Raw genomic sequence first — 13,358 nt, forward strand, 5'->3', positions numbered from 1 at the left:
GATGATGATGATGATGATGATGATGATGATGATGATGATGATGATGATGACGACAATTATGTACCCCTGTACTCCACAGAGGACAAAGACATGGGGCTGTCAGAGCAGCCAGGCAGATTCCGGTCAATGGGGAACAAAGTCCAAGCCCCTGGGCTTGGCAGCAGCCGGCAGACAAGGTCCAGACAAGCGCCATGAATGGCACAGGTTTGTGTCAGTGGTGTGGGTATGGGTGGGCACTTTCTTGGCTATACAAGAGGTATTTGCTTTGGTTCCCCGTCACTGGCATTCTTTTCGCCCTCACAAGCAGACCTTTTTACTTGGGTTGCCAACCTCTAAACGAGGGTGAGTTGGAGCAGGAGGCTGTTGTTAGTGATCTACCTATTAAGAGATTTCTGGCTGATCTGCAGCAGATATGTAAGGCTCAATTCTGACTGTCCTGCTTTGTCTTTTCAGTGAATGGGGAGTCTACTAGCTCTGTCCCTGATGCTGAAGAAGAACCAGGTGTGGCCCCTGCGGCTGTGTTGAGGGTGACTGCCGACTCAGGTGCAACTCAGGACTCTGCTGGGGCAGAGGAATCAGCCCCTGGCCCTGGGAACCAGTCTTCCCAACCAGCTGCGCAAGCTCTGGAGACACTTCCCCCAGGGTAAGTGGTGGCCTTTCTGGGTGGTCAAAACCACTCTGTTGCACCATGAATTGGGATCAGGGGGACAAGTGTCCTGGGAGTTGGGGCTGGCTGGGCTGTGGATTCAAGTTTCAGGGAGCACTCTCCTGGAGGGAATGCCTGTCTCTTGCCTCAGAGAGCCTGACTTGTTGATTTTCTTCACCTTCTTGGTTTCTCTTTGTGTAACTCTGTGGTGGGGTGCCAGGTAAAGATTCACAAGATGATGCCAAGATCATCACTTGGGTGCTGAGGGATTGCTGAGGTGCTGCCTCTGTGAATCCCTTTGTGTGTTTAGGAGAAGAGCTATAGGAATGCACAGTACAGCTGGCAGAATGCAGAGCATTTTTTCCTGTTTGTTGAGAAAATGTTTGGGTGGGAATGGAGGGAGAGAGCTGCAACCTTTTCTGCTCTTTGTTTGCTAAGGGATCCGGTGTGTTTGTGAGTAGCAAGCTCTTTGCCTCCTTTTGAGGTGACAGGTTCCTGACCCACAGGTCTCCCCCTTCCCCCCCTCTCAGCCTGGCAATATGGGGTAACGTCTTGTGAGCCTTTCCGCAAGGTGGTGGCCCCAACCCTCCTCCTTTTGATTCCAGACTTTTTCTCCAGCAACTTGAAACAGCCTCCAGATGAAGAAGGGAGCCGTTGTTTTTACTCCTGGCTTCTTGAGCCTGTCTGGTGTGTGTGTGTGTGTGTGTGTGTGTGTGTGTGTGTGTGTGTGAGAGAGAGAGAGAGAGAGAGTGTTGCTCTCAGGTAATTGAGGGCCAGTCACCCAGTCGGCCTTTATGCTGGGCGTTGTGAGCACTACTGTATTTGGGCCTCAGCCGCTTCCTGTTTGCAGACAGCTGGAAAAGTCCAGGATTTTCAAAAAGGTCTTTCTTCCCTCTCTGAGCTCAGCCCCACCTCACCCCTTGGCAGCGCATGCTCTCTCACACCCATGCCTTCTGCAGTGGCCTGGGGGTCTGGGAGGTAAGGGCTCTCCTTTCCTTGGGACGCAGGATGGCTGATCCATCTTCAAGCCCAAGTCCTCTTCCTTGGACAAATCCACGGCTGACCCTTCACTGCTATATAGCAGGAGGAGTGAGTTGGGGGTGGGATAGAGGTGTAGGCCAAGTTTCCCCTTGCTGCTCCCCCCCCGACAAGTCTCATCCTTCAATGGCTTAGGAGGCTTCTCTGCCCCTCCAGTCAGGCCAGCTCTCCTCCCCAAGGCCTGCCCTTTGGTGTGGACACACCATGCAATGTTGCCAGCTCTTTCCTCACTTGGCAGACCCCAGAGAGTTTTGGCTTGGCACTTCCAAGTGCATGCTAGAAGCTACAACCTCCCCCTCCTCTGCTTTTTCATGAGCCCAAATAGGGCTTTGTGTATAGGAGGAGAAGGAGGATGGGGGGCTCCCTGCACACATCTGCCCTCCACGTGGCGAGTAACAAAGGAATCCTTAGATGCGCCTGGCGCAGGGCTCAGGTTTGGAGGCTGAAACGCGCCAGACAGAAAACTCCACCCTTGGGAGCCAGACCAGAAATAGGGTGCTACCGGTGCTCCTAGTGTGCACAGCTAGGATCCTGCATTAGGGGGCTGGAGGGAGGTGAAGGTCCTGGTGTTGTCCAGACACACACAAACACACACATGCTTGCCCTCTCTCCCTCCTTCTGGTCTGTCGGCAACGCAGCCACTACTGTTGTCTCCTCCTCCTCCTGGTCTCCTGCATCTGGTTCCTATCAGTGGTGCTCCTGCTTGGGGACAGCCGCCCTCATTAACACACTGTGTACAGCAGTTCGCGCCTGGTCTCGCACACACAAAGAGCTGCATTATGCTCCCTGGCAGCGGGCACAGGTTCCTTACATAAGGCCCAGGCAGCATCTGTCTCGGATGGCAAGCTTACCTCAGCCACTGCCTACCAGGCTACCGAGCCCTGCCTGCCTGCCTGGAGGTAGCTGAGGTGGGCAAATAGAATGGCTGGCCGAAAGGACAGATGTCTCCCTGTGCCAGATCTTGGCATGGGAGCAGATGTGGGAGACTCCAAGTTTGGTTAAGAGGCAGCTCTGTGGTTGTTTTCCGCATCTCTACTGTAAGTTCTGTTGGGATGGAACTTGGTCTCGAGACCCCGCAGACCTACATTTGCTTGGGTTTTTTTAAGCAAAACTTTCCAGTCCTTATAAACCTGAGAGCATGTAGGCAGTTCTTGGGGAATATTGGGGTCCTTTGATCAGTCTTTCTCTGTATTCAGTCTTGCTGAAGCAGAAGGGACAAAGAGGCATGGATGCCTTCTGGAAATGTCTTCACCCCTCATGAAGGTGGCGCTTGGGGTTCTCTCCTCTCAGGGAGCCCCTCAAAAACCTGGCTGAAGTATTGAGCCGGAGTGGGAACCACAGGGTGCCATGGGAGCTGGGTGTTAGGGCTTGGTCCTGGGATTTACAGCACCTGATAACATGAATCCTTGCTCACCTATGAAGTTCATAGGCAGTTTGAGGCTGTCACTAGCTCTGGCTGCAGCCTGGAAAAGTAACTTTCTGGGTGTTTATTTTGGCTGCTGGTGGAGTAAGAATTCTAGGAATTGTCATCCAAACAAGTAACTTTTCCAAGCTTTGCAAGGCTCTGCCTCAGTGGATTGGTTTGGCTACAAGGGAATGATCAGAAAGAACTTTGTGGGCTGATGGAAAGTGTTGGAAATAAGAAACAACAGCAATAAAAATATTATTCCTTTGCAAGGGGGTTGGAAAAATGGCCGTTGTAGTCCCTTCCAGCTCTGGGGTCCTGTACTATGGCAACAACCTGCAAAATAGGACACCAACACACACACACACACCCGCCATTCTTCTACATCCAACCATCCTGATCAGTTCTTTTTCTTCCTTGGAGGTGGGAACAGCGAGAGCTACCCAATGGGAGGGTGTATTACGTGGACCACAACACCAAGACCACCACCTGGGAGCGACCTCTTCCGCCAGGGTAAGTTATGTGCCAAGGCAACACAGCCTTCCTCTATGCCTCCCCCAGTGTCAAGCCAGAAATGAAAGGTGAACATTGAACAACACAGGCACGTTCAGGGACAGGTGAAATGTAGCCCCGGTGCCACATGTAAGCTTTAAGGCAGTATCCATGGCTTTTGACCCCTCCAGAATCACCCTGTTTCCTGGCCCAAAAGAAGGGTGAACGGCCTCTTCTGGAAAGTGCCGGGAGCAGCTATTTGCCTTTTAAAGAGCTTGCAGGCTTTTTCCTGCTCAGCATGACATTTTAATTTAAAAAAATAACCTCAAAATTACAATTATTCTCCCCTCTCCCCCTCTTTGGTTCTCCCACGACCACATTCTTGGATGGGCCTGAGCCCCCAAGGGCTGGTTAGTGCAGACACAACTGGACCATGGCATCTGCACGGGCCACCACAAAAAGGGCCCCTTGTTCACCCCAGAAGTCAGAAATTGGAGCATGGAAAAGGGCCTCCAAAAAAAATCTGAGAGCCCAGAATGTTAAATCGTGCCCAGAAACAGTCTGGCGCAATGTGCAGTTGCGTTTTAAGACTTGGTGAAACTGACATTCCTATATCGGGCCCCACTTGGCCCTTGGTACTACTGTGGTTTGTATTAATGGATATTTCTGAGTTAGTTTTCAAGAGCATCCCTGTGTAAAATTCATGACAGCAGTCTGGACTTTGAAATGTGGCTTCCCTCCCATATGCAAATCCCACAATGGGGATTTGGGAAGTTGTAGTCCAAACGAAGTCAGATCTCACTGGCCCCATAGATAATGGCAGGAAAAGGGGTGGGCTGCTGGTGTGGCATGTGGAGCAGGGGACCCTTTCCTTGACTGGGGGTGGGCCTGAGAAGAGAGCACCTGTGGACCCCCTGCCCTAAGATACTTCCTTGTTTTTGCAGCTGGGAGAAGCGTGTGGACCCCCGTGGGCGGTACTACTATGTGGACCACAACACACGCACCACCACATGGCAGCGCCCCACGGCTGAGTACGTGCGCAACTATGAGCAATGGCAGAGCCAGCGCAACCAGCTCCATGGCGCCATGCAGCAGTTCAGCCAGCGCTTCCTCTATCAGGTGGGAGGACCCCCCTTCCTCTGCTGGTGGATACCCAAGAAAGTGGTACCACAACCCCTCCCCCCCAAAGCCCCACAGACCGGTTTCTTCTCTTGAGGAACGCAGCAGGATGCCTCCCCAAATGGAATCCCCTAGGAAACCTCTCCTTTCCAAACCAAGATTCCTGCTTCCATCATCAGTATCTGGGCAGCCTGGGCAGGGGTGTCCTTCCCCCTTTTGGCTCTGTTACGACTGTCTCGTTTCCAGTTGGAGATAGAAGTCTTGCGCCTCAGTGCTTCTGGAGATTCTTGAGGGGCATTACCGCTGGCACTGTGCAGGACCACTGGCACTTCAAGAACCACTCCAAGAACCCTTTCCCCACTTTTTGGATGTGTTTTGTTCCCTCTTCGGTGGCCCTCAACCCATTAGCCTAGTGGGCCTTTCATCCCCTCACCCTGGGAGCCAAGAGGACCACGTCTCTCTGATGAGCTGTCATTGTGGAGGCCAACTGGGCCTCTTGTGTGGCTTAGGGAAGTTCTGTTGGCCCTTATTGGTTGGGAGGATGTCTGTGGCAGGCCCCACATCTGCCATGTACATCTGCCTGCATGGCACCATGAGGAGACGAATGGGCTTCTCCGCCCTGGAGAGCAACCCAGCTTTCCAGGTGGGAAAAAGTGTCACAAATTAGCCAGTGGCCTCCCTCTTGCTTCAATGCAGGATCCAGCCCTGATTGAGAACAGCATCCTATGTTTTCCTTCTTTGCTCTCCAGCTGAGAGAGGTGACAAGAACAGTCTTTCTTGGGACAGTGATACCCTTCTAAAAAAAGAACAAAACAAAGTTTAAGGAGCTTTTGGCAGGGGACTTTGGCCTCCTGGGTCCTATGTGGTGGCTTTATCCAAGCTGAGTGGTGGCAAGAACAGGCCTTCTTAGGACAATGGTACCCTTTTTTAAAAAACCAGAACGTTTAAGGAGCCTTTGGCCTCCTGGGTCCCATCTGGTGGCTCCATCCAGCCTACTTTTTCCAGGAGAGCCAGGGAGGGAAGGGGGACCATCTAAACCCCTCTCTTGTTCCTGCTGTCTCCCCCTCCCCAGCTGGGCCCATCATGGCTCTAAACCCCTATTCCCCCAACCTTGCCTGGAAGTCGGATAAAGGTGCTTTGTATGGGGCCCGGCCGGTGTGTGCTTGGGGTGTGTGTGTGGGGCTGGGGAGGGGAAACGCCTGTCTGTCTGGCATGAATGTTCCCTCAGTCTCAGCCAGCCAGGGAGAGCCTCTTGCACGGGGGCTGGAGGGCTGCTGGGTGGGTGTTTCACGGCCCACTGTGAAAATGTGGGGTGTTGGGGGGGCAGAAGGGCAGAGGAGGCAGAGGCAGCCTGCAGGCTGAGCCAGGAAGCGCTGGGCGTGGACAGGGCTTGTGGGAATGATTTCATTGGAAAGGCCTGCAATGATTTCCCCCCTTCCTTCTGGCCTGTGGTTCTTGGAGCGGGAGGAGGAGGAGAAGTTGGAGGTGGGACCCTGGCTGGGACTCTCAGTTGCCTTGGCGGCTGCAGCACAGTAAGCAGCTGCCTTGCCTTCCCTCGGAGCTGGCCACTGGGCTTGAGCAGACAGGCTTCTCCGGCCACCTCTGCCTCCTCCACTGCCCCTCCTTTGCCTTTGCAGCCATCCCAGACCATCCTTGCGCTGTCATCCCCTTGAGATGTTAGCTGGCATGCTTTTTTTTTTGCGGGGGTGGGGGGGTGGGCACAAGGGGCAGGACAGTGGTGCAGCTGGTGCCCACCCTGTGGCACTTACCACCTCCTCATCCCTCTCAGTCTCTCTCACCTAACCCAGCGTGGTGTCTGTTTTGCCCCCTCTAGTCCTCGGGCACCCCAGCTGACAATGACCCCCTCGGCCCCCTTCCTCCTGGATGGGGTAAGTACTCACTTCTTTTACTTCTATGGGGAGCTTGGTGTGTTGTGTGTGTGTGTGTGTGTGTGTGTGTGTGTATGTATGTATATATATATATACACACACAGTCAGCCCTCCATATCCATGGATTATTTATCCAGGGATTCAAGCATCCACGGCTTGAAAAAATTAAAAAAATATGTAAATTCCAAAAAGCAAGCCTTGATTTTGCCATTTTTATATAAGGGACACCATTTTACTATGACATTGTATTTAATGGGACTTGAGCATCCATGGATTTTTTGTGGGGGGCACTGGATCCAAATATCAGCAGATACCAATGGCCCACTCTGTGTGTGTGTATTCTATTCCCATGGGACAATTCACTTCTTTGGGCTTCTCCCATTTACTCCATGAAAAGAAGCACAAGGAAGAGCCTTGTACTTACAAAACTGTCTCCCATGGAGTCCTGAGTTCAAATCCTGGCTTGTGGGCAACCATGCCTTCATTCCTGTCCCTGCAAGCCCAGATGGGGCGATGGGAATGAGGTTTCTTTCTAGCACTTCTCCTCATCTTTTCTGCTCCTCTGACACACACAAGGGCTAGAGTGACAGTTGGGATGGAGGAAGGAAGTCAAATAGAAGTTGACTGTGTGGTTGGGCTTTGCAGCCTGCCTTTCTTCTGGGGGGACTTAGGCTGCATGCTGGGCTGGAAGAGGGGGGCTTAGCTGGATGGGGGTGGCGTAATTGGTGGCACCAAAAAAACCCACAAGAGGGATGTCGTAGGAGTTTGGAGTCAGACATGCAGGCTGGGCGATGGGATGCGCTTGTAGCAGGAGCACAGAAGAAGCTAGCAAAGCATCCCTTGTGGTTGGGCCTCATTGAGGGGTCCATACAGACCTAACATGGATGTCCCTGTGTGCTTGTGTGTGTGCATGTTTTCTTGCTCCCTCTTGGATGCTGGTCCTACTGGAGTGAAATAAGGGGAGTGTGAACAGCCTGTCTGTCTCCCTTTACTGCCCCTCTACCACATTTTGCAAAGGAGTTCAGAAGCTCAGGGCAGTTGGCAGTGATCAGCAGGGATTACTCCTGCTCACCTGTGCATCATTGGTGCTAGGGATGGTGGAGGGCATGGCAGAGAGCACAAAGGGGCTGAGAGGAAGGAGGGCAGGATGCCATGGGGCAATCTTAGGGAGGATGGAAGGCTGAAAATCTAAAACCTGGGAGGTCTCGTCTTCTTCCCATCAATCCTCATACATGGACACATTTGGGGACCAAAGACCCACTTGCCCCTTGCAAAAGCAACACACATGTACATGGAGTGGGTCAGGCAAATGGAGGGATGAGGGAGGCAAGGGGTCAGGACTGGCTGGACACAGGGCAGGCAGCTCCATCCAAGAGCTCTTTAAAGCCAGCATCCTCCTGGGCTGCAGGAGTCTTTGCCTGAGAAAGGGCCTTTCTCCCTCCACTAGACCTTGGCGATGCCCAGCCAGTGGGCAGGGAAGAGACATCTTCCATTCTGAGATCCATCCTCCTCCATCTTAGGACCAGCGGGACCTCAGAGGCTGTCTGTGTCTGGGAGTGAGTGGGAAAGAGCAAGAAGGTGGTGCAGAACCTTCTTAATGATCCACCCATTTTGCCCCCTTTTTGGAGGAGAGATAGGGAGGGGGCTCACAGCACTTGGTCACTCTGGGTCCATCGAGGGAGGGCTCCAGCTGACGTATTTCTTGTGGGTCTCTGGGTCCCATAGTACTCCCTTAAGTACTGGTAGAGAGGGAAGAATAATGTGAGTATACTTTTAGGGGAAGACAAAAAGTCTTAGGGCATGGTGTGAGGCATTTTAGGTTTTTGCTCCAGCCCAAAAGGACCTGCCAGAGGGTTTTGGGGTATTGCTTAACACCCAGTCCCACAGCCCAGGTGGCTAAGCCGGACTGGCAAGGAAGAGCTCCAGGCCTGACCACCTCTGATAGGGATGTGGGAGGGTTGTGTCTCCAAAGGAGGAAAGCATCCTGGCAGTTCTGGGCAAAGGGTTTTGGGTGGTGTCAGGGCAATCCAGAACACTCAGACAATTTTGCTCATACAGGTAGGAGAAGGCCTGCTGGTGGATTCTGGGAGTTGTGGTACCTCCAAAAAGGAACTTTTCCAAGCTCTGGGCCTCCGTGTGACCTCAGAAACTCACAGAAGCATTGCCCCAGTGTTAGGAAGTGAGGTTGTCATTGTCACTGTTGTTGTAGCTTTGGGTGTGTGCCTGTGTCCCTTGCACCAGAAGTGTGGACCACGATGCTCTTGTGCCCTTGCACAAGAGATCCAGACTGGAGCAGCTCTCTCAGGGCCTCAGTCCAGTAGTGATGAAGGGCTTTGAGATGGACTGTTCCTTTCCTTCTCTCCCTTTGCAGAAAAGAGACAGGACAACGGTCGCGTCTACTATGTGAACCACAACACTCGCACCACGCAATGGGAGGACCCCCGCACACAGGGGTAAGAGAAGAAACCTTCTTTTGAGATACCACTTTGGCTGAAAACACCAAGCCACTTTGGCAGCCACATGCATTTTGGGCAGGGTCTATACCCCTCAAGACTCCCCAGACAACCATGGGTCTCTCAGTGGAGGAGAAGGCCCAGCCATCCTGGGATTAGGGGAGGCTTCCCTTCAAATTCATCCTAGGTTCCTCAGTTCCAGTCCTACAGAACAGGCCTTGCAGGGATGGCACCAGGACCCTGGGCTACCAAAGTACCCCTGCCCTTTGGTTCTTCCTATCCCTCAGGACCCAAATACAGTACAGGAGAAAATGGCATTTTGCAAGCATGAGGGTCTTGTAGCCATCTCTCCCACCCTCTGCCTTCTACCTTGTTGTAGGGCTGGCTGGGTGAGGGAACCCAGTGTGTTAATTGACAGTTCTTCCTTCTCTCTGGGCAGGATGATCCAGGAGCCGGCGCTGCCCCCCGGCTGGGAGATGAAATATACGAACGAACGGGTGCGCTACTTTGTGGACCACAACACCCGCACCACCACTTTCAAAGACCCTCGCCCTGGGTTCGAATCAGGGTAAGTCCCTTCCACAAAGGGATTTCTGATGGTGTGGTATTGTGAGGTGCCTCCAATGACATCCCTGAGGATTTACTGACAGTGTGTATTTGAAATGGTGCCTGGTGGGTGTAGAGGAGCTTTTGGGGGCAGGGATATAAGCAGGGCTTTTTGGGGTCCCCATAAAGGAAAGTTTCCAAACTCTGGGTTTCTGCTATGTGAACAGTTCCTGCACATCCCTTGCACTGGGGGCAGTGAGGTCACAGGTGTTAGGACATGATTAGCAGGAGAGTTTTCATGTCACTTGGCTGTTTGTGGGATGTGAATGGCTCCTCTGTTTTGCCCCATCTGGTTCTTTTGAGACTTGGCTGCCTCTGGGCATAGGGTCACTGTCAGGCAACAGTGTTGGGCAACAGGTTGCCTAACAGTGACCCTATGCCCCATGTGTCCCTTGGAGGCCTAAGTCATGGCTTCCCCTGGGTTCCTATGGTTCTGTCAGATCTGGGAAGGGTGACCTTTTTGGACTGTGACTCTCAGTATCCTCTAGGCAGCATGGCCACTGGGCAAGCCGGCTAGGAGATTTTGGGAGCTGTAGTCCAAACAAAGAACAACGTTTCCAAGCTCTGCTAAGGGCCCCAAGCTGAAAGCTGGGTTGGGATGTGGAGGGAAAGAGGACCCCTGTGTGCCATTCTTGTACAGGCCTGATTGGGGCTGATACCGGTATTATTCTGGCACCAAGTCAAAACATGGCTGCTTACTGAAGCCCTTGGGTTCTCAATGACTTTACCCAGCGTGTGTGCATGTGATATGGGGCAGCAGCCTTTGACAGGGTTTCAACCAGTTTTTGCAAGACAAATGATTTAATATAGCTTTAGCCTTTGAAAAGGATTGTTATTGTTGTTCATTGTCCTCAATAGAACTTTTTGTTAGCTGCCTTGAACTTCTTGCCTGTAGGGCAGGGTATAAATATATTAACAAACAAACAAATGGGGACAATGGGTGACCCTCTGCAGTGTGTGACCCCCTGGGGCAGAAAACAGGCTACCTGCCCCAGGTGTAACCCAGCTGAGGGTGCCTTCCTTCCTTTTTTCAGTAGCAAACAAGGGGGCTCCCCTGGCGCCTATGACCGCAGTTTCCGCTGGAAGTTCCACCAGTTCCGTTTCCTCTGCCATGTGAGTCTCCCTCCATCTTTCCTGCCTTGGGGAAGAGGATCAGAGAAGTGCCCCAAAGAATTGGGGTCGACTGGGGGGGATTGTGTTGGCAATGGGGCACATCTGAACCTCTCTGCTTCCCTTTGCAGTCGAATGCGCTGCCCAGCCATGTCAAGATCAGTGTCTCACGGCAAACGCTCTTTGAAGATTCCTTCCAGCAGGTGAGTCCCCCTTTGGGGGCTGTTGCAGGTGGTGAAAAGGGCAGGTTGGTAAGTCCTGCCCCTCATTTTTCCCTGGTGCCAAATGCCTCTTTCTCCACTATCCCCTTTCCCTAGTAACACCCTCTCCTCTTCCTCTCTCCCCAGATCATGAACATGAAGCCCTACGATCTCCGTCGGCGGCTGTACATCATCATGCGTGGGGAAGAGGGGCTCGACTATGGTGGCATTGCCCGGTGAGTCACCTGGGACATGGTTGGAGTGTGTATGTCAAACACAGGACACCATTTCCTCCTCTTTGGGCCCTTGTGTTCTCTGAGGTGCATGAGACTTTGTTCCATCCGAGGGAAAAGGTACTAAAACAGCCGGGAGTGGGGATGAGTATGGATGGACCTCCAAGAAGAGGACTGGGGGTCAGGCCTCGCTCGCTCAAAGGGGAGGCCTTTGGGGTCTCTGCGGAGGAGTTTCCAGACCAACGCACTCCAACCTGGCTCTTCTTCCATCCTACACGGCGTCTGCTCTCAGCCCTGGCCTTTCGGGCGCTTCTTTCTCTGTGTCCTTCCAGTGGTTTTACCCTATGGTAGGTTACGTCATGCTGTTCTACCACAGGGTAGAACCACGGACGGGATGCCGGGCTCTCTGCGCCAGAGCAGCGACGGGTCCAGGAGAGTACAAATGGGGCATTGTGCAAGGGATGTGTGCCCACCTTTCTGCAAGATGTGAGCCAACTGCGTGGCCAGGGAGGGAGTCAATGGCATGGAGTGGGCTGCGGGGGCTGATCATACAGGTCAGGAGGGTCTCACTAGCCTCCCTTCTCTCTCCTCCTTCCCCCCACAGTGAGTGGTTCTTCCTCCTCTCCCATGAGGTGCTGAATCCCATGTACTGCCTGTTCGAATATGCCGGCAAAAACAACTACTGCCTGCAGATTAACCCGGCTTCGTCCATCAACCCTGACCATCTGACCTACTTCCGCTTCATTGGCCGGTTCATTGCTATGGTGAGCTGGGGGGCAGAAATGGGGGGCACAGCCTTAGTGGCGGAGGGGTTGTGGTTCACTCTGCACCTGTGGCCCCTTGGATGCTGCTTACAGTGTGAAAGTTGTCTTCAAAAACTGAGGGTTCTGGGGAATCCCCACAGATGGTGCCACCTGCCTCTCATGGCTGTCGGTCCCCTGCTTCTAACTCTTGACTGGCTTAGCACCAAGTTACTTCGTTCAGTCGTGGGACGGTTTTCCCTTGGAAGACGAGGGACTTTTAACCATGGTTGGGCTCCCACAAGCAAACAGAAGATACACACCAAGCTTCTAAAAACTGGGGACACTAGTAGTTGAAGGTGCTGGGATGGTGATCATGCCTATTCAGGCATTCTGAAAACTCAGAAAGGAATAATCCACCCCCCCCCCCCCCCCCCCCCCGGCAGAAGAGGAAATAAGAGTTTTTGAGGAAAATGACATTATTTTCATTTTCTGAAACTTCAGACTCATTTTGCAGCTGAGGCAGTTCTGCTGCAGCCCTTTGGGTTTTGACACAGGCCTCCTTTGTCCAGGAGAAGGGAACCAGTCCAGACCGCATGGGGCAGGAGACGTATGGGCCCAGTTGGGCAGCCCTTGGGAGGAAAATGTGTGTGTCATGGAACTGTGTTGTCTGAAATCTCCAGCACTTTGGATATCTGTTCCCTAGCAGAGAAGGTGTGTGATCAGGTCTTTGCAGCCTCTGTGGAGAAAAGGGAATGTCGGTAGCGTTATCGGCTCCAGCCTTTCCTTCCCTGAGAGAAGCAGTGGGCGCCTCAGGATGCTTTTTCCCGATGGAGCCCACAGATGCCCTGCTCTCTGGCTGCTTCCCATTCCTCTGTGGCTCTGTGTCCCCAAGTCCTGGGTGTGTTTTTACCTGCTTTGGCCCTTGGGGTATGAAGACTGGGGAATAGGGGAGATCCTTTCCTTTGCCTCCTTCTCTCCCTCCTACCCAAACCCCAGACTGTTACTCACCCGCCGCCAGCTGGCTTCTTCCAGACGCAGCCCAGAAGCGTCTGGATTATTCTTGGCTCCTACGAGGCCAGTCTGTGGCAACAGAGCTCTGGAGGAACTGAGCTTGCCCTGGGGCCATTTGGGAGGTGCCTGCAGCTTGCTTTTGCTTCTGTGGGGCTATTGGGGTCTTAAGAGTCCCTAGGGCTCTTGAGTGCGAATAGCGCTTCTTGGTTTTATCTTGCTCTCCTGTCATCTGGCCTGGGAAGACCCATCCAGATCTTCTTCTGCAAAGCCCTTCTCACAAGCAGCCCTTTTATCTAGTGCCTGCTCCCTCCCACAATTTTACTATTGTTTGAGCACCGGGATAAAAAGATCAGAGACATAGCCGTGTTAGTCTGGACTTTTGTTATGCAAAGGGACCTTGTAGCACCATTGAG

The 13,358-nt window shown here is 52.9% G+C and overlaps 1 protein-coding gene across 7 annotated transcripts in view; it reads left to right on the plus strand.

The window, feature by feature from the left end:
* Positions 1 to 13,358, plus strand: part of WWP2 (WW domain containing E3 ubiquitin protein ligase 2) — a 35,534-nt gene that overhangs the window by 16,347 nt on the left and 5,829 nt on the right. For 3 of the 7 annotated variants that reach the window (XM_042480890.1, XM_042480892.1, XM_042480893.1), the window contains 11 exons: positions 80 to 204; positions 454 to 643; positions 3,513 to 3,602; positions 4,526 to 4,700; positions 6,535 to 6,589; positions 8,961 to 9,042; positions 9,482 to 9,610; positions 10,683 to 10,761; positions 10,890 to 10,961; positions 11,106 to 11,194; positions 11,796 to 11,955. In XM_042480890.1, coding sequence (XP_042336824.1) covers positions 80 to 204; positions 454 to 643; positions 3,513 to 3,602; positions 4,526 to 4,700; positions 6,535 to 6,589; positions 8,961 to 9,042; positions 9,482 to 9,610; positions 10,683 to 10,761; positions 10,890 to 10,961; positions 11,106 to 11,194; positions 11,796 to 11,955 — 1,246 coding nt within the window. The other 4 variants (XM_042480891.1, XM_042480894.1, XM_042480896.1 and 1 more) reach the window with 4 other exon arrangements.

Source organism: Sceloporus undulatus, chromosome 8, assembly GCF_019175285.1.
Source record: "Sceloporus undulatus isolate JIND9_A2432 ecotype Alabama chromosome 8, SceUnd_v1.1, whole genome shotgun sequence".
Classification (NCBI taxonomy): Eukaryota; Metazoa; Chordata; class Lepidosauria; order Squamata; family Phrynosomatidae; genus Sceloporus; species Sceloporus undulatus.